The sequence below is a fragment of the Aplidium turbinatum genome, chromosome 1, assembly GCF_918807975.1.
Source record: "Aplidium turbinatum chromosome 1, kaAplTurb1.1, whole genome shotgun sequence".
Taxonomy (NCBI): Eukaryota; Metazoa; Chordata; class Ascidiacea; order Aplousobranchia; family Polyclinidae; genus Aplidium; species Aplidium turbinatum.
In genome coordinates, this window is record NC_137472.1 from 50,652,482 (window position 1) to 50,673,121 (window position 20,640).

Sequence of the window (20,640 nt, forward strand, 5' to 3'; positions counted from 1 at the left end):
AGACTGGCATCTGATTGGTTAAATCTTTATTCTCGGACTGGCAAAGCTTCTTGCAGAGCTTAATCCTGGCAGTTTCGCGTACTTGGAGAGGCTTTGAATCACTGATGCAGGCCCTGTCACCGAGGCAGACAGAGTGAAGCTTCCGATTGTTGAAGTATTTGTTGCCGGGGAATTATTCCATCCATTAGACTCCGCTGAATGGAGAGCAGTCCTTAACGTGCGTTGCTCAAGCGCACACCCGAGAGTCGAACCAGCGCCGCTTGATCTTAAGCTTCTTTGTTCACGAAGTCACGCGCTAATCAACTGAGCTATCGGGGCGGACCCGCGAAAGCTATAGGATGGCTATCTGCAGATTATTACTATGCTGTAACCAGGGCCGGATTTAGCTGATGGGGGGCCCGGGGCACTTTTAGATCGGGGGGCCCCCCGTGCAAAAAATTTTTTTGCGCGAAAAACCGTCTCTACGTCTACAGTAGCACCAGTCCAGTACTGCACAGCATTTTGCAGAAACTTTAAAGGCCAAAAGGAAAAAAATAACACAAAATCACATTTTTTTCCACATAGGGGGGCCCTTCAAAAGTCGGGGGGCCCGGGGCAACTGCCCCCTCTGCCCCCCCCCCTAAATCCGGGCCTGGTTGTAAATTATATAGAACGAATGCAATTCATGTATTAATTACGAGTTTTATTAACCGAATATCATATCCAATATATAGAGTAAGGTTTGAATTTCCTTCAATAAAGCTGAACAATTTATTGTCAAACTCAACAATACCAGCTTATTAGCAAACAATACTGTGGCAATGTAAAGCCAAAAACGAACATGAGTTGTAAACAGGGCCGGATTTAGCTGATGGGGGGCCCGGGGCACTTTTAGATCGGGGGGCCCCCCGTGCAAAAAATTTTTTTGCGCCTACGGCGCGAAAAACCGTCTCTACGTCTACAGTAGCACCAGTCCAGTACTGCACAGCATTTTGCAGAAACTTTAAAGGCCAAAAGGAAAAAAATAACACAAAATCACATTTTTTTCCACATAGGGGGGCCCTTCAAAAGTCGGGGGGCCCGGGGCAACTGCCCCCTCTGCCCCCCCCTAAATCCGGGCCTGGCTGTAACCGAAATAGTTTGACGAAGTAGGCCTACAGTCAAAATAGCGAAATATTTAAAACTATGACACGACTATTTCTGCAGAAGACAGAGACGCTACCTGGCGGCACAACAAAACGTTTGCAACTGAAATTGAACCATTTGTATTCAGGACAAATACGACCAAGAAGATGGTAGCCTACGCTTGGTAGCCGTGAACAGTGTAGCCTGCACGCTAGCTATTGAGACCATCCAATGAGCTATGTATATATTTCTCGGCAGCCGATTGTAGCAAGAATTTACAGTGATAGACACGTTTTTCACCCCACGAGGTTGGGCTCATTTGTGGCGTGAATTAATGGTGCGATACTGATGAGCCTAACATAATGAGCAAAACACGTGTCTATCGCAGAGAGAACGGTATTGCAGATCAAGGTAATTTTTAAAATGCTTCAACCCACACCTGCAAATCGCAACCTCTCATCTCTGTTTATTTATTAAGCAAAAACTGATTCTTTGGAGGTCGATCACCAGCAATTCGATACACAGCTTAATATTATACATCTTTGGAAAACTCGTTTCTTCAATCAAAAACTAAAGAGCTCAAAATGCAAATACAGTACTAAACTTTTTTTAGCAAACTATCCTTCTTTAGTGCTTTTAAATTATTTTATTTAAATCATCACGTAACGACATGCAACAAAAACACAATTTTAGTAAAACTTATATTGATTGAATCTTTATCCTCGGACTGGGAAAGCTTCTTGCAGAGCTGAATCCTAGCAGTTTCGCATACTTGTAGAGGCTTTGAATCACTGACGCAGGCCCGGTCACCGAGATTGGTAGAGTGAAGTTTCCGATTGTTGAAGTCTTGTTACCGGGGAATTATTCCATTCACTAGATATGCCGCTTAATGGAGAGCAGTCCTTAACGTGCGTTGCTCAAGCGCACACCCTGAGAGTCGAACCAGCGCCGCTTGATTTTGAAGCTTCTTCGTTCCAGAAGTGACGCGCTAACCAATTGAGCTATCGAGGCGGACAATATATCATGACAACTGATTGAAGAATGCCTGATTAGTTTCGCTTTGACTCAAATTGAATCCTTCATCAAATAGAATCAAAGAATTGTCACAAACAGATTTTTTCCTAACGGCACAAATGATTGGAACAAAGTTAAATGTATCAGAGCAGAAAAGCAATCGGGTTTGAAGTTCCTAGACAGCAAATCAATCGATTTTTACATTGATTCAGACGTTGAATCATTGTAAAAAAACGATTGGTTTGCTGTCTGGGTCGAGATATGACGAAGCATGAACGACTTGCTTCCAAATACATCACTAACTTCTATAACAACGAATTAACTTGTAATAGAATAATTATATTGTAGGCATCATTGAAAAGCAAACCGATTGAAATACTGCACGTAACAACTAATTATCAAAATAGATTAACTGAATTTATGTTTCTAATTCGGTTACAACAAAAAATGTTAGAAAAAGAACCCAAATATAAAGGGATTTCCAGTGGCAAGAGAAGGCTCTTTAAGGAAACGTCAATTGAAGAACGAGACAGTTGTACGATTAAAAAATACCGTTTTTGTATCAATTAAAACTCTTTCACAAGAAAAATATATTGTATGTAACAGGTTATATTTTATAACAGGTTTAAACTAATGCAAAAAATATTTATACCGGAATCCCATTTGCATGTTAGTATAACGTTACCAACTTCAGTGACATAGTCTTTAGGTTTCTGTACGCCTAATTTCTGTTGTTTTCAGTCAGTGGCGGATCGAGGGGGGGCGATTCGGGCCCAGAAAAAGAGTAATTGCATTTACGGTGTATTCGCTAAGTCGGATAAATGTAGATCTAAATATCATTATGTTTAGTTGAAATTGCCCCTCCCCCCTAAAACCACTTGCTAGATCCGCCCCTCCTTTCAATTGCTGCAGCTGCTCAATCTTCGAGTACAAGTACATCCCACGGTAACTGCAATGACGCCTCGCTGGCAAGTTGGGTTAGGACCGAAGTTACACCGTTTAAGGGGTGTTACTCTTGATCCGAGCATGTATATAACTTCTATTTCTCTCTGGATCGGAGAACTGTCGTAGTCACAGCTTTCGACACGTCGATTGTTCCTCAAATGAATACAGCCGTTGTATTTGCATCGTTTTTCGATAATTGTTCTTGGATATCTGAAATAAACCGTATATCTATATAACTAGGCTATTACTAAGCTATCAAGACTTGCTACATATAAACAATAAATAATATCAACACCACAAAAGTGCTAAAGGCTAAGCAAAAGCCAAGTTTAGGACAAGCCAAGCAGAATGAATCACATCAGATGCAGTGACTGACTTCTTAAATCTTTTAACAGCTTGTTTCACCCTTATTGGAATCTTCATAAGGTTTGTATTCTAGTAGAATTTAAAGTTTGTGAAGATCTAAACGGTGAAACAAACTCTTAATCTTTTAAGGAGATTAGTACGGTAACTATATTTAATATGGTTGGTTGGTTTAACTCTTTATCCTGGGACTGAAAAAGCCTTTGATAGGTTATTCCTGGCAGTTTCACTACTTGTAGAGGCTTTGAACCACTAACGCAGAGTCGGTTACCAAGATTGACAGAGTGAAGTTTCCGCTTGTTGATAAAATGTTGTTATCTGTGAATTATTCAGTGATGTACTCGCATACAAAAAATATTGACGCCGTCAGCGTAAACGCAAACGTTCGAAAAACCATACGCCGTATGCGTCAACGTAACTTGTAAAAAAAGTTGGCGGCGTCAGCGTCAGCGCATACACCAGAGTAAACTCATTTTGTTTGCTAGGGGCCAAACATTCACACGGTATAAACCACTCGAAACAAACAAGTTTTATTTTGAATTTCCACGAAGAAACACAAGTATCTGAAAGTGTTCATCTGACATTTTGCTGCGTTTTGGTTTTAATATGTCTTTGCCCATTGAAAACATTCTTTCAACTGCAGCGCTGGAAGGTATTGGCGTGTTGTAGCAAAAAAAAGACATTAAAAAGTATGCGTTGACGCTATGCGCTAAAAAACGCGAACACTTTACGGCGTAGCCTCAAGCGACAACTATCCAAAAAAATGTGGCCGTAAGCGTTAGCGCAAACAAAAAGTCTACGGCGTATACGTACATCTCTGGAATTATTTCATCTACTTAGTGAATGGAAATCAGTCCTGCAATGCTTTCTTCAAGCGCACACCACGAGAGCCGAACCAGCGCTGCTTGATTTTGAGTTTTTTTCGTGTAGAAAGTCAGGCGATTTAACGAATGAGCTAACGGGGAGGCTTTTTCCCAACTTGTCTACGGTAGCCTACTGTATAGATAAATAAAAGCGTTTTGTTTTTTTAATTTAGTGTTCCCAACCATTCTAAGATAAATGTAAAAAATTGTAAGAGATAGTACTGAACAATTTTACCTTGTAGCATCAACACTCCTACAAAGTACGGCAGGAGACATGCTATTTTCTGTGCCGGGTGCATCCATAACAGACGATGATAGAGTACTGCTTCTGCGATCGGTAGGGCAACTTTGGGGGCTGTCTAATTCCTCACATGGTGGTATTGACACTTGTGCTCTTTGTAAATACTCTTCTATGAGGTGACGGGCCGGCATTCCAGCACTCTTTCTCAAACCTGAGGTGACCCAGGATGTTCCAAGAGAAAGTTTCAAGATAAGCAGAACAACCGTTGCGGTAAAGGTCACAGGAAACATGGCGTTTGTTGCCAATTGAGTTTCAGTGCTTTGATAATTGTCCCAGGCTTAGTTATTCACTTTTAGACAGTGTTTTAATGTTTTCGACAATAGAAAAGGTTTTAATCACTTAATTATAAACTATCTGAGTAAGAAATCAATAGTAATATTAAAAGCGAAAGTTATTTGTGCTGTTTTTATAAATAAACCATTTCAATTTTTATAAAGTTTTAAATTTCTTTTGAAAAAATGGCATTGCCTACAATCCCTACATTGGTTCAAATAGTAAATTTAAGTAATAAACTTTGTCAAAACCCTGCACATTGCAACTCTGAATACTTAAAACTAAAAGGGCCAGCGACTTAAACATCTATCAAAGTTTCTTTACCTGGTGTTCACAAACCTCGGAGATATTTATTGAAGCTTGACCAAAATTTGGCGGTTAAACATAGAATGGACAAAATAAAAAAATTAGATTTGGTTCGGATTACTTCAGTGTTTCATTCTTTCATTTAAATGGCTGGTTTCGTGGCCGATCGAAAAGTAGCCCATAATGAGAACGGTTTTAATTTTGACTTTCAAACGTAGGCTAATTTTACTCACAGAAAAGAAAGTTGGATTTTTAAAAAATTACGTTTAGCTAGCATTTGAATGACAAGATCAAAACTGTTCTCATTGTACGTTTCGATCACCCACGAAACCAATCATCCAATCCGAAGAATAAAACACTGAAGGTTTTGTGTTCAAATAAAAAGGTGATGTTATACCATGCGCGTTGCTGCTTTTTGGTATTTTGCAACAAAACAGGCTAAAACTCTTTATTAAATTTACAAATTATTTTAAAACAGTCATATTTTCTTCTACAGCAAAGAGGCGTCGTTTGTTGCAGAAACGCGCAGTTCTAGTTTGAAGGCTCATCGATGCAACCTTTCAAACTTAAACAGTTGACTTTTGGTAAAAGAATCCAAAACCTGTTCTTTTATAGGCTTTCAACCGAAAGTGATGCTGTGGAAATTTACGCACTAAATCATTCAACATCATACATTCTTATCATTGATTCTAGGAAACTTTCAAGATAATTAAAAGATTAAACAAATTGTCAATATAATATACCACTTTATCAATTACATATCATGTTTATTCGAAAGTAATCGTCATCATCAAATATTTTTGAAATGCTTTTTGGCAAAATTTTTACTTCAAATTTCTATTTACTGTTTTACGAGTAATGACTGAACAATGAACACCGTATCTTATCTTACATGAAGCGGAGTTCGAATTCAGAAAGTGTCAGACAAACTAATTCGTAATTAACCGGTCAATTAATTGTTGGCACAGTTTTTCGATAATTTAAAAACATTCTGTCGACTTTCCATTACTTAATGCAATGAAAAAAGATTAATTCTGAATACTGTTTCGTTGTTTGATATTGGTTCTTATCAGTAGTTTTCAAACAGGAGCAAGGATTTTCAGAAGGCCGCAAAGGTTTTAATCGTTTTTGTTCATTTGCTCAACAACGGCTATACTGTAGTTGAATAGGGGAAAACGTTTTAATTTTTGTTTTTATTTCGTTATAGGCTAAATGCCCAGTGTTGTTAGTTTCAACAATGTAACTTGTCAAACCAAATTATTGAAAAAAAACAGCACTGAGCTATTCAGCCTATCACAATAAATAGAAAACAAAAGATTACTACAACATAAACAATGTAAGTCCTTTAGCAATATCTTTAAAGTATAGTGAAAAAATAGCCCAAACTGAAAATTGATTTTTAAAAATGATACAAAGACATTGGTAAACTTTTTAGATGGAATTAACAGTAATCTTGAATTTTATGTGAAGAAGGGGTGTTCTTCCCGGCCATCAGCACAAGGCTTATCACTCGCTTGAATTTTATGTTACGTTTTAGAAATGTAGCCTACAATCGGTTTGGGTTACTGGGGCTCAACATAATGCAAGTTTATTCGACCCGAGATTGTTTTGTTTGTCGTATCCAGGCTTACACTCGGTAGTTGAAGATTTAGATTAAGTGGACGGGAAGGCAAGGAAGCCAATCTTCGTGTCCACCTTCAGGCATGCCTGTGTCTTGCCACAGTCACAGCCGCATGCTCTTGACTCTATAGCTTATACCGTCGCACCGTATATACGTTTTAAAAAGCAAATGGTTTTTAAAGCGGTTTAAGTTTATTCTGTCGGTGGATGACCCTAACAAACATCTATAACTACTTGCTCTCTTATTTTTCAAACGTCACATGTGAATCGAATCACACGCCATTTGGTACTTTTAGCAAGCTGATTTGGATGAGAGAACGTTCTTTCTGGAGAAAATTAAGTTCGTTTTATCCCTTCTCGGTTCTTCGTGATTTCCCTTCAGCCAGCGGTGGTGTAACAAATCTGTAATTGTCGGCCTGTGCTTTGGGTTTGGTCGCAATGTCTTCGCTGTGAGATCTTGCGCAGCGTGGCAGACTTTGTTTGTTCTATTGCTGACTATGTCTCCCCGCTTTTGTTGTTTCACCATCGCTCTAAAAAGCATGTAAACAAAAATTACTTAAAATAATAAAACGTAGGAAGTAACCGTAGAAAGTCAAAACAGAGGTTGGGATAAAAAATTTTGTTAGTTGTTGTTATTCCGGCCCATTTTGTTTCGTCAAATCGAGTCTGTTGATAAGGTTGTCCGCTTCCAGGAATCGAAGAAAAAATGTTGAATTGCATTAGGACAAATCCGTTTTAGGCGACTTGAACCAGATAGCTGTAAATTTCAGCTCCAGAACTTACAATTAACAGAGTCAGGCTTATTGGCTAACAAAGCAAACAATAGAAATCGGATAAAATTATAAATTAATATTCAGGAAACATACGTATTACTTGGAAGCATTGTTGGTATGATTTGGTTGTGTAGTCAATGGTCTGTACAACCCGTCTAAGGTACAACCTCATGCGATACCAGCCATTATAACTGCTATTAACAATGAAAAGCGTTGCTTCCGTGCGCGAACATTTTGCCGAAAGACATTTTGCCGAATGGACAAATTTCCGAAAGGACTAATTGCCGAAAGAACTAATTGCCGAAAGAACTAATTGCCGAAAGAACTAATTGCCGAAACAATTTGATGAAAAGTTTCATACAGGATGACGAACTTACCGTATGTCCCTGTCGTCGAATGGCATCGATCCAAACAAGGTTATAAAGAAGACTATGCCGAGCGCCCAAATATCTGCTTGCATTGGATTGTGAGTTTTGCGATCAAGAATCTCTGGAGAAGCGTATGCGGCAGATCCACAAAATGTGCTTGTCATGCATTCGATTGCCTGCAGCAAGCAAAATTGGCAGATTAAAGGGCGGGGAAACCCAAATTCACTTTTTGCGAGTTTTTTGTTTCAGCGTGATGTCATTGTGTACAACATGCGTTTTAGCAAAAAAAAATCCAAATTTTGTTGCCCTCGTCTCGCTAAGGCCGCTTTTGTTTGACACCCGTTTGCGAGGTCTCGCGCGCATCAAGCTGTGATTCTGTTCGCTGTGACGTCACAAGGTACATATAGTTGTGGCCAAAAGTTTAAGACCAGACTTGATTTATGACGATTTTTGCATTACTTCAAAATACTGCATCATATATTGTTTCAGTTGCATCATCTTTATGCATCATCTTATATCTGATGCAGTATTTTGAAGCAATGCAAAAATCGTCATAAATGAAGTCTGGTCTTAAACTTTTGGCCACAACTATATGTATCTTGTGACGTCACAGCGAACAGAATCACAGCTTGATGCGCAACGAGACCTCGCAAACGGGTATCAAACAAAAGCGGCCTTAGCGAGACGAGGGCAACAAAATTTGGATTTTTTTTATTGCTAAAACGCATGTTGTACACAATGACATCACGCTGAAACAAAAAACTCGCAAAGTTAATTTGGGTTTCCCCGCCCTTTAATGGTTTGCAGCCATGCATCAAGAATCTACAACAGAGATTAAAGGCACTTGATTTTTTTAAACTCATTACTGTCTTCAACTCTAAAATTGAAGATGTGTATTATTCACTTGGTGGCGACCGCACAGTCACGTATTAATTCTACTAGTTTCGTTGCAAGAAAATCACCGTTAATTCGAGCTAGAGGAACAGCATCAGCAATTTAGGTTTGAGCAAGTTAAAAAGCACAAGCGTTAAAGTTTCAGCAAAAACAACAGTCAACTCGTAATACAATTTAGATAAAAATTGAAACGTAGGCCTATTGTTTCCTCAATCAAGCCTAAAGGTGAGTCTACACGAGAAAGTGTTCTTGCTTAGAAATTCTTGCTTAAGCTAGTGATTAAGCTCGTTTCGTCTACACTGGCAACCTCGACGAAGATTTTGCTCGCTTGAATCGCGGTCACGTGAGTATCTAATCCCCAATGACGTCACGTTTTAAAACGTTCGCGTTTTAAAACCAAAGTCACGTTTTTTGTCACGTTTTAAAACCAAAGCATAGCAGTTCGCGCTAAAGTACAGCAAAGTATACCAAGCAACTGACTGTTCTTTAACCTTTTGAAGTTGTTGCAGTCTTTCAGTCATGGCTTCCCAGAAGTTGTGTAAAAAATGCTGCAAAAAGCGAAGGATGCAAACCCGCAATTTACTGCTTATTGAAGCATTCAGACACCTCAGTGAGGTTGAAATGTTGGAAACAGAATTTCGTGTCAGCGTGGGTGACTGGTAACAACCAGCAATATCATTCCTCCGCTATTTTTATTACCCAGTGTACAATGGCAATGGTTTTCTGCTGAGATCCTGTTTTGGATTTGAAATTGGAAAATATTGTGCTTTCTATGGGCTATTTCGAGTACGGTCACCGCCAGTTCAGCCCGTAGCATTAATAAGAACGGGTTGGGATCAAAAGTTAACGAAATCCTTTAACGATACCGCCCTGCCCTGTCTGGATACTGAGCTGAGAGGAGACCTGAGATTTTGCGCGGAAAAATCATTTCTAAGCAAGAGAACTCACTTAAGCGCCCAGTTTTTCGCTCTGGAGCGTATTTTTTCTCGACGGCTCGCTTACTCGCCCATTTTCTTAAAAGTAAGCGGCACAAACTGCGATTAACTTAAAGAAACAAGAAGTTTGGCTAGCTTAAGCAAGAAAACAGTCGTCGTGTAGACGCACCTTTAGGCTATAGTTTAGCTGAAATGTCTTTTTTACTTCTGAAAGTAGACAACAATGTCATTGATTTATATTGATGTGGATAACAATAATTCTAAATGCAGTATTTGGAATATTTCTTTCTAATCCGCTTCGATTACACTGCGCAACACAAAAAATTCTAGTAAGCAAAGAGTTGTTTTTGGATATTTCCGAAGCGCTGAGTACGAATTAATAAGAACTCCGTTTTCTCTATAACCCTCCATTTTTTTATAATTTTGATTTCAAATTGTTGCAAAAACGTGTGTATTTCCCTTATTGCAGGCACTATCATGTAGCATTTGAAGTACAAGGAACTGTGCATAACAAAGAGTTTTGCCCATAATGCTTGTCTGCAGTAGTAATGATGGCCTATGTTATAATTTATATTCACTTCATTTTTGTTTCGTATGCTTACATTCCGTACCACTCCTACAATTGCAGTAGTGGATATAGAAAATAATTTTGGGGGGAGCACCAGATTTTCAATAAAGCAAATTTTTAAGCAAATTGAAGAATGCAAATAAATGCTGTGTTTGAGAAATAACGAAAAGACTGAAAGGGGGCTTGGGAGCAAGCCCCCAGAAAAATATGGCAAATTTTGTCTTGTTTTGGTCTGTTTTTGCGTGCGTTGTGCTCCAAAACTAATTACTTTCCGTTGAAAAGTCACGCTTTGTAGCGTATTTGATTAAACTAACTAAAAAGCAATTTTTGTAGAAGTTAGAGTCGTAACCCTGACAGCCACTTTATCTAGCCCAGATTTGGTAAGAATCTAGTCAGATCCGCACAATATCTAAGATCTGAACCAGATCAAGTGGATGTCTGGAAAGATTTGATTTAAATTTGAAGTTAAGTATCTAATCTTTTTATTCATGGCTACAAAAAAAACTTCAATAACTTATATTTGCGCCTGCGGTTGTCCCATCTTACCACATTGCAGTTACGTACACAAGGCACATTTATCTCATACTTCTATTAACACTGGAATAAATTAATTCATCTTTTGACTAGTTGGGTGTGCACTGTGCAATGTGTTTTAGTGCAAAATACTGCATTTTTTTCAGTTTTTGAGTTTGATTTCTCGCAGGGCCGGAACCAGAAAGTGGTCTTGGGGGGGGGAGGGTGGCGATTTCAACAAAAAACAATGATGTGTTGGTCTATATTAATCCGACTTTGCAAATATACCATGAATATATTTACTTTTCTATGCTTTAAGTAGGGATGGTAGAAGTAGGGGATTGCTCACTCAAAAGTAAGATGGACAACTGGAGGGTCATAATGTTATGACAAAATTTAATGCAACTACAGCTTGAAGTCTACTGCCATATGTCGCATACTCAGGTGCAGTTTATATGACCTGCCCCACGTGTGTACAAAGTGTGTATCACCAAAATAAATGTAGGAAATATGTGATATCATCTTTATTTAATAGTATTATAGTCATGATAATGCAGGGGTAGACTTCATGCAACACCGGTAACAGTAGGTAGCCTCATACTGCTGCAGTGAGGTTTTGCAGGTTTTCTAGCACTCAAAATTTTAACCAAATATAGCAATTCATTTGATGAGAATGAATTTACCTAAAATCAAAGAAAACGTTGTGCAGTTCTGTTAATTTTTGAACCTCTTAGTGACCCTCCAGCTGTCCATTTTGCAAGAAAAATCTGTGAAGTGAGTGGTCCCGGTATTCCACTGTCCCTAGCTTTAAGGAGTACGATCGCATCCTTATTGGATCCGCCACTGTTTTGAGGGGCACAAAAATGCACACCTTTTATAAGCTAGAATATCTACTGCTAAAAATACGCGATTTCTATCTCACTGGTTAGGCAGATGAAGCGTAATTGAGCGAGCGCAGCAACCTAAAAAGTGTTTAACAGAAACTAAGCAAAATACATTTTTTTCTTCGTTTTTGTTTTAAGGAGAAACACATGGCCAAGTGCCCTCACCAACAATAGGCCTAAGTTACCTAAATCATGTTTTTTAGGTTCTCTTAACTCACTTTTTCCTTTTTAAGTTTTGATGCTAACTTGTTAAAATTTCTCGCAAAACCGAAATCGCACAGTTTGGCAAGAAATCTTTGCCCAGATTGCCTTGTGTCTAATAATATGTTCTCGCATTTGATATCTCTGTGAGCTATTGAATTTTCATGAAGATATTTTACAGCGCGGCATACGTCTACGAATATGTATCTTGCTTCTACATCAGGGACTGCTCCATTTTCCTGCAAAATATTAATGTATATACTTTTACACATCACTAAATCAGCCGAAGATTGCACTTTGCTTTTTATGCTTTACGAAACAGACACTTTTAATGCAAACTTGTACTGCAGCAATTGACTATACTATTACAGTCAGTAGCCAACTCGAATGCCTAAACATTTTATATCAATGCAGATTACTGAAAAGAAATTAAACATGTTGCCAATTTAAAAATTGTGAGTAGGCTGCCACTGAACACGTCAAAGCGTGATGTAAACGTTTTTGTGCTGTGATTTCTGAAAAGAATGCCTAACTAGGCTCAATCACAATTTTTCATTTCAACGCGAAAACAATCAATTAACGTCGAATAGAAACAAAGTATTTCCAAATTTTTAAATAGTTTTCTTTTAAACAACCTTGGCGAGTACCTTTACGTGATCAAGTAGATCACCGTACTGCAGAAACTCAGTCACAATGTAGACTCTGGCTGGTATTTTGGTTTCAAAAATTTCGTAGACTTTGACGATGTGTGGATGTTGGACCATGGATAAGATTTCAATCTCTCGCGGAAGGAATCTCTCTCGAAATACCGCGGGCGCTTCGTCGCGGCAAATTATTTTGATTGCGACTTCTCGCTCCAGAGAAACAGAGCAAGCTCGCTGAAAAACAAACAATAAAAATAATTCATATACGTACATAAAATATTAAAAAACTAACGTATTTCTTGCGACATTGATAGGTTCGGTAGGCCACTGATTCAATTGTCAGCCACGTTCGATTTTCAACGTTCAAAACACAGTCATTTAGGCCCATTTGGTCTAAACTAAACTCTAATCGAACCACATCGGTTCCAGGCCAAATTGATCGGCTCGATTATGCAGGTAGTGCAATTGATGTAGACCTACAGCAAAAGAAAACAGTATAGCAAGTGGACTAGAGACTGACAAAAAAAAATACAACAGAAAAATTACTTTTTGAAGAGTTGAGTGTTTTACTTAGGTTATAGTTGTTTCGCCAAAACCAAACAACTTTTCATCATTTCGATGATTTTGAAAATACTCGATAAGAATGAGTTGTTTTTATTCAACTTAACAAAAGTCAATAAAATACGGTTGCACAAACTAAAAGTTGGTTTTTCAATCTCCAAATGGAAATTAAATCGAATAAAACTTATAAAAATGATGTTCAAACAATTTCCAAATGAAATTACTTGTGATGCTCTATTTGAGTAAGCTGCAAACTAAAATTTGAGTTTGCAACCACAAACTAATCCAAAATCATCGGCTATGTTTTGATATACAATAAGTTATATGCTGCTAGAACGTTAATTTGAAATCTTTCAACAAGCTTGGGCAGTCTTAGTCATTGATACAAAGTTCCGTTGCGGTTTAGTTTGGAAATTGATTGTGATTGAACTTAGTCAACTACTTTGGAATAAATTTGAAAAGCCTGTGTAATAACTATAGATCTAACGGCAGTCGCATATAGTTAACAGTTTGAGCTACCGGATCAACGTAGCTAAAGACTGGGGAGAGGAAAACATGTTTTTGACGCAAAATACATCAAATTTGAGACCCATTTTTCATGTAGATTGTTCGTGGGAGGTTACAAATTTTCTCTTGTCATCTATACTGTAATTCACCAGCGTAAACGGCAGTGGGTTACTGTATTTTATATCACAAAAAAACATGACTCCACACATATGCAGTCCAATGATAAAAGACCTTAAACTAGGTAAGGTAATTTCACAATAGGCTATGTTGTTTTCGCGATTAACCTTCACTTTGCTGTATGTTCCTTCTCCCACCACGTTTCTGATAATGTAACCTTTGCACTTAAGCATTTCTTTTTCTGAAGGAAGCTGTTGATCCCTTTTTTGCAAATTCCTTTTTCCAACATCGCCCGATTGTGCCGACTTCGCCGCCATGACTTATCTTCTTTAGTTAAAATAAACAGTTTAATTACATTAAAAATAAGTTATTTTTCGTATTCATGGCTTACAAAAGTTCTGGCTTATTGCATCATATGACTACAAATGCAAAGATTGTGACATCACATTAAAGTTACTTCTTGAGACAAGTATGAGAATTTAAGAATAGAGTGGTTGAAATGCGTGGTCAATCTGAGTAAAAATTAAAAAAAAACTCAGTGCCCAACCAAAACGCTGTCGTGAGTTTAACTTCAGCACTTGAGACTGTATATTTCAGTCAAATAGAAAAAAGCGATTAAAAAAAAACAACCCAAAGACGACAAACTCTCACAAAAAAAAAATACGGCCAGAATTTATATGGTCTTTGCCAGATATTGTGCACTTGAATCAAATATGATCACAACAAAGTGCTTGAGAAATTTCTTAGATTGGATTTAAACCTTGCTGTTGTGCGAGTTACTTTAAGTTGGCTTTCTAAGCTGCTGCAGGTGAGCACCAGCGCAACTAACAGGGTTGTGTAATGGTATTAGTCCCCCCTCTCCGACAATCAAAAGATGAAACAAGACAACTTGTGTTGCATACAGATTTACGTTGAGTCACAAACACGGTATTTCCATCAAGGATATTGTCGATGAGTATGCTACGTTTGGCCTTCTTGACACAAACACTAATTCCAGTTAGCCTACCCTCCGGCTCCGTGGGCCAAGTCGTGCTTACGACTTTTTAAACTTCGGGAATTGTGTACCAAGCCATCATTAAAACATTTCGAAATATAAATTTTTGTTACAAGACCCGTTGATCTTGTGCAAACTGACAAACATATTCGGGTCCAGATTTTCCATGTTAAAATTTTTTGATATTTTTTTTTGCGCTATGGTCATTCTGGCACGCAAAACTAAAAAACCTTTTTCTTTGTGCCACTGGTCTTTGTCACCACTTGTGGTCTGTCAGAACTAACAAGGTTTGATTTTACAACATTCACTGATTGGTTTATTTGATTATTCGAAGCAGAGCAACATTTCGAAAGCGGGAATTATTTTGGAAGCGCTTACTGCTGCAAGCACTCGAGCAGTCATTTCGTAAATAAGTAGCCTATCATAATAATAGTCAGTTTCGCTTCTTTAAAAATGATTGGTTGAAACACAATAATGGGTAAAAACACTTTCGGTTTCAGGAGTTACAACAATCTCGACCAAACAGCAAGAATCTTTAGCCATTTGATTAGCGTAAAGTAAATACATAGGTATCAAAATAAAGAAGAATCTTTTGACAGATTCCAAACCCACGACAACTTGGGGTCATTATGTTTGAGCTAAACGGTAGGCTCTACTGTATATATAAAAAAAAAGGAAACTTTTGATAGTAGATAAAGCTGTAAGTTTTCGTCTTGTGTAAAATAAACGTGTTTCGGACCGTTACAAATATAGCCAGTGGCCAAAAAGCCGTAAAAGGATGGGAAGAGTGGTTGAGTCTGTGAAGTCAAATCCAAGATAAGATTTTTATTTTTTGAAGGTTGTGTGACATGACGATTGACGACTGCACACTCGCAGTGTCTTTATTTATAAAAAAAACATGTTGGAGTAGGGTGTGTGTTATTTCGAACTACTCTCCGCTTGGTATTCGTTAGTAAAAGCACAGGTTGACAGTTTGCTCTGTTAACTTATTAAAATTATCACACAAAACGTACCGGATTCATCATATCCTCAATTCCTTCGGATGTTCGAAAAACAATTCCCACAAATCGACATTCTTTTCAGAAATTAAAAAGATGTTCTTCTTCAATATAATAAAAGTTGAAACTGCACAAACAAGAACAAAATTACCCAAGTAGGATAACGTTAGAAGTTTGAAAGTTATACTGATGTGACAGAGCAACTTTTTTCATGGTTGCAGTGACACAAAAAGATGTTTCAATGTGGCAGCGCAGCCACAGTCCCATGGCTTTTCATCATAGTGTTGCGCACATTCTCTTCAGAGTTTCGTGTTATTTATTATGACAAACATCACCGTCTGGCCTGCTCAAAATTTTTTTATTTTTTATTTTTTAGCATTTCGCATTGTTTCCCATGGTTTTGATCACTTTTGGACATTTGTTATAACCTAGAGAAGTGTAAGGGGATTAAGAAGCAGCACATAACGCCACTAGCGATGAAAAAGAATTTTGCTTATTTCAAGCAACCTATACAGTATGACAGTATACACATCTTTTGAAATTTCTCAATGACTCCAGTCTGATCGCTCAGATTTATTTTTGACGATGGCGTCATGGTGACATCATAAAAATCATAATGAAGTTGTCAGAACATATTAAACTTGCAGCTACAGTTATTAATATAATGTTAAGGATACTGTCACCACGACGTCACGATCAGAAATAAATTTGAGGTCTCTTTCTGCCAGACTAGACCCATTGAGAAGCTTCAAAAGATCCGGCCTACACATAGGTTATCTGAAATAAGGAAAGTGCTTTTTCAAAACTAGTAGCGCTAAATGCTACTGCTTGGTTTGGTTTTGAATCTTTATCTTCGGACTGACAAAGCCTTGATAAGATATTCCTAGTAGTTTCGCATACTTGTAGACATGGGCGCCGATCGCTCTATAATATTGGTGGGGACATTTACTAGGAAAGGTAGGCCTGAGTTAGAAAGGGGCGACGAGCGAAGCGAGCTAGAAAGATCGGGAGTCTGTTCTAACAAACAAACAAATAATATGTACATTTGTACAAGTCAAAAGAGATATATATATATTTTTAGTTGTCAGTGGCAGCATTGGACAGCAGACGTCCAATCACTGGGCAACGAGTCTCCGGCGAATTAAAAACGAAGTCCTTGGAGAGGTCATGGGGGTTGATCGAATTCAAAACTTTGTTGTGCACATGGCAGACCATTGCATGATCTAGCCGTTTCTGAGTCATGGTAGATCGCAACCAAGTTTTGACACGTCGTAAAGTTGAAAATGACCGTTCAGCTGAACACGAGCTGGCTGGTGAAATGAGAAATTTCTCCGCATAATAACATTAGGCCTACTACTACGGTCGAGATTTCCTCGCATAAAACAAAAATGTTGCCCCCTCCTTTAAATAGATTTTGAACGTCTGACTAATAAAATTGTGACATTCGGTTAATAATTTCCCTTCTACGTTACAAAATACTGTAAAAGGATGGTGGGGAAATGTAGAAAGATGGTGGGAACATGTCCCCACGGTCCTATAGGGATCGGCGCCCATGCTTGTAGAATGTAGAGGCTTTTGACTCAGGGCTGGTTACAGAGATGGACATAGTGAAATTCCCCAATTGTTGAAGTGTTGTTGCGGGAGAATTATTCCATCCATCAAGTGTCGCTGAAAGTAGAGCAGTCCTTAGAATGCGCTGCTCAACCGCACACCTCGAGAGTCGAACCAGCGCCGCTTAACCTTGAAGCTTTTTCGTTTACAAAGTCACACGCTAACCAACAGCTATCGGGGCGGACTGATTTTTTTAATTCCCCCACTCTTCTCATAGTCATGCCAAATATCCAAAAGTTGATTTTCACTTGTGAGTTATCAGTAAGGCATTGGATGAAAGTGTTTTTTCAGTTGAAATAAAGAGTTCAGCTAGGATTATGGCCCTGATTTTGGAAAAATTGGAAATGTTCAGGCCTCTTGAGGCAAAGTGTCCCATCATCTGAGAGTAAAATGGTTTCCATTTTTGAATTTCTCATATTGAAAACCACAGGAAACCATGCAAGAGGCTAAAAAATTTCAAAATTTTTGATTAGGTTTAATGATCACCGTAGCCCCACGCGTGGACGTCGCCGTACGGGACCAAAAAAGGCGAAACCAAAAGTTGCATAAATCTGTGCAACTTTTACAAAATCGCTCAAATGTAAACTTGATTGATTGATTGAATCTTTATCCTCGGACTGGGAAAGCTTCTTGCAGAGCTTAATCCTGGCAGTTTCGTATACTTGTAGAGGCTTTGAATCACTGACGCAGGCCCGGTCACCGAGATTGACAGAGTGAAGTTTCCGATTGTTGAAGTCTTGTTGCCGGGGAATTATTCCATTCATTAGATGCCGCTGAATGGAGAGTAGTCCGTGCGTTGCTTAAGCGCACACCCCGAGTATCAAAACAGCCATCTACTGAGCTTGTGAACAAACCTCACTGACAGACATTTGATTTAAAAAAAAAAAAATGATTCTATCCGGCCATAGCACGAACTGCAATAAACCTATATTTAAGAATGCACGTTCAAATTGATAGTTGGAGACACCTGGAAACTGATGAAAATGCCGAATTGTTTGTTTCACTAAACTAGGCCACAACTAAACTACAGTAGGCTGATGAAATATTACATCATCTGTTATATGCCTGTTAGTCTCGCCACTTATACAAAGGATTGTTACATCATAATTTATCCACGCCACAATAGCAAGTCAAAAAGGTTCATTGACCTTTCGTCAACGTTGAGATACAGTATTTAAGTTGTGAATCGCCATGACCTTGTGACAACTGAAAAAGCGTCAGCTTCAGCATGAACAAAATGCTAAGTTTGTTTGTCAGAAAGCATGTTCTTGATTGAGGTCAGAGTGTAAAGTGTAAACTATATGAGTAAGTGAATTACGTTAAGTAAGACAAAATTAAGATTTTTCATACTTAAAAAGCATTGTATTTTTCGTTTTGTATAGTTTCTGCCATGTCTTTGACTCAGCAAGTCGCACTAAGCAAAAAAAGCATTCCAGATGCGATAGTAGTGGTCAAAGCAGTTAGTTATGTTTTCCGCAAGGTGGCAGACATACACATTTATTGGCTTTTGCTGCTTGTCTGACAACGAACGAGAAGAAGGGACAACAATACCAAACGAAAGGAAAAACGATATTTTGGTTAAACAAGTTTTTGTTCCTTGATTGGCGAATGCGCTAGAGGCAGGTAGATTTTTTTCGTTTTTCAACCCGGGTAAAATAATTTTATTTTAATAGTTAAATTTCCTAATATTTGCTGTTAAAAAAGGTCGAAAAAAGAAGTGTTTTTTTATTTGTAAATTGAAAAGAAACAAGATTTTTTCAGACAATAGAAAAAATTTCAGACAGTTATAGGACTAGCCATGGATAAACAAAATTTTTTTAGTTGCAAAACGCGTAAAATATGTTCTGTTGGAACACAAAGTATATTTAATAGTGTAACTGTATCTAGGCAGCTAGACTTTATCATACGTTGTTTTGATGGTCGGTCGTTTGCAAAATGATATCTACTCCCCCAAGATTTATGCATAATATGTGACTAACAGCCAGGCTAGGCATATCTGCTTTATGAAGCAGTCTGCTTCATATTATCGCATAGCTTGTTGAACGAAGTTGGTCTTATTAGATTAACTTGTGTCGCTATGTCGATTAGTAAAATGTAAATCAGTAAAGCAATGGTGATTACGAGCCCGCTTGGCGTCCAACTGCAGCATGAAGTATGTTTTGATGAGCATGCGTAAGTATTTTCAAGCTGATTGCAAAAACATATCTGGATAATTTATATCGCAGAGTAGACTACATATAAAAAAAACAAAAAAAAATACCTTGCAGGTTTTAGGATAAATACTGTGATTGCCTCTCACTGTCAAATTGTTTATGAATGAGAATGTGGTTTGCTTGGGTCAACTAGAATAAATTATTTAGAAGCCTATGCACAGAAAGTGAAGTATTTTTCTGGAGTTGCCATCTGCCAAAAAGAACGTTAAAATGGAGTATTCAATTGAATGGATCTTGGTCTTCATCTCTTTTCTCGCCGAGGTATGACACTTCAAATTCGGCTAAATTTTATTTTCTCCCCGAGGTATTGAGTAAGGTTTCATTGGCGTTTGGGCAAAAACTCAGCTGAGGATTTTGAACAACTTGAAAAAGAAAGTTGTGTCTTGTGCTAAAGTGCGTTTGTTTTTAGTTTCATATGAACACAAAACATTCTGTTGCTCTTTTGGATCTAACCACAAACTTGTGTGGAGGAGAGCTGTAAGAAACGCTTTCTTTTTTGAAACAAAGCGGATTTTTTCAACAAAATTTGATTCGAAACGAAATTAAAACAAAGCGTTTTGCGTCAAGAAGAAATCAAAATTCTCTAACGATTTTTTTCGAAAAATTTTGGCTTGCAGGTTCAAGGGATGGCTTTACTTAACGATTTAGATTGAGTTTGTTGCTTGGCTGCGTGCACAATGGTGATGATCATCGCATTTATATCGAATAATGCCAAAGCCTCCATGTAGACAGCAGCAACTATGTGTTGTGTGACCACAGTATCTGTTTTAGAACCGTGAGAAAGCAAACTAACTAACGCCCGAGGGTGAAATCCCACGAAAGAAACTTTGAAGAGCAAAACTTATTGTAACTTGACTGAATCATAATCTCACAAAAGCTAACTTTTTTGTATTGATGACAATTTTTAGAATTTTGTTTGACGTTATTAAAGTAGGCGTATCATTCATATTGTTTTTTCATGATCTATCAGAAACTGATAAGCTATTTTTGACCATCTCTCGTAATGGAAACAATTGCTACCATTCAATGCTGCTTGGCTCAGTTGATAACCACTTTTATTATTTGAATAG

At 38.0% G+C, this 20,640-nt stretch overlaps 2 protein-coding genes across 3 annotated transcripts in view; one reads left to right on the top strand and one right to left on the bottom strand.

The window, feature by feature from the left end:
* Positions 1–6,969: 6,969 nt before the first annotated feature.
* On the bottom strand, positions 6,970–14,119 carry LOC145775204 (testis-specific serine/threonine-protein kinase 3-like). Its single transcript, XM_082586449.1, has 5 exons — positions 13,922–14,119; positions 12,573–12,803; positions 11,943–12,164; positions 7,940–8,106; positions 6,970–7,319 (listed from the first exon to the last, which is right to left on the bottom strand). The coding sequence occupies exons 1-5, from the start codon at positions 14,069–14,071 to the stop codon at positions 7,082–7,084; spliced, it is 1,008 nt and encodes a 335-aa protein (XP_082442575.1). The 5' UTR covers positions 14,072–14,119; the 3' UTR covers positions 6,970–7,081.
* Positions 14,120–19,640: 5,521 nt separating this feature from the next.
* The window catches only part of LOC145782403 (protein jagged-1b-like), a 43,913-nt gene continuing 42,913 nt past the window's right edge, over positions 19,641–20,640 (top strand). For both annotated transcript variants that reach the window (XM_082594187.1, XM_082594194.1), the window contains exon 1: positions 19,641–19,831. In XM_082594187.1, the coding sequence (XP_082450313.1) occupies positions 19,781–19,831 (51 nt within the window). In that variant the 5' untranslated portion in view covers positions 19,641–19,780. The remainder of the gene's footprint in view (positions 19,832–20,640) is intronic.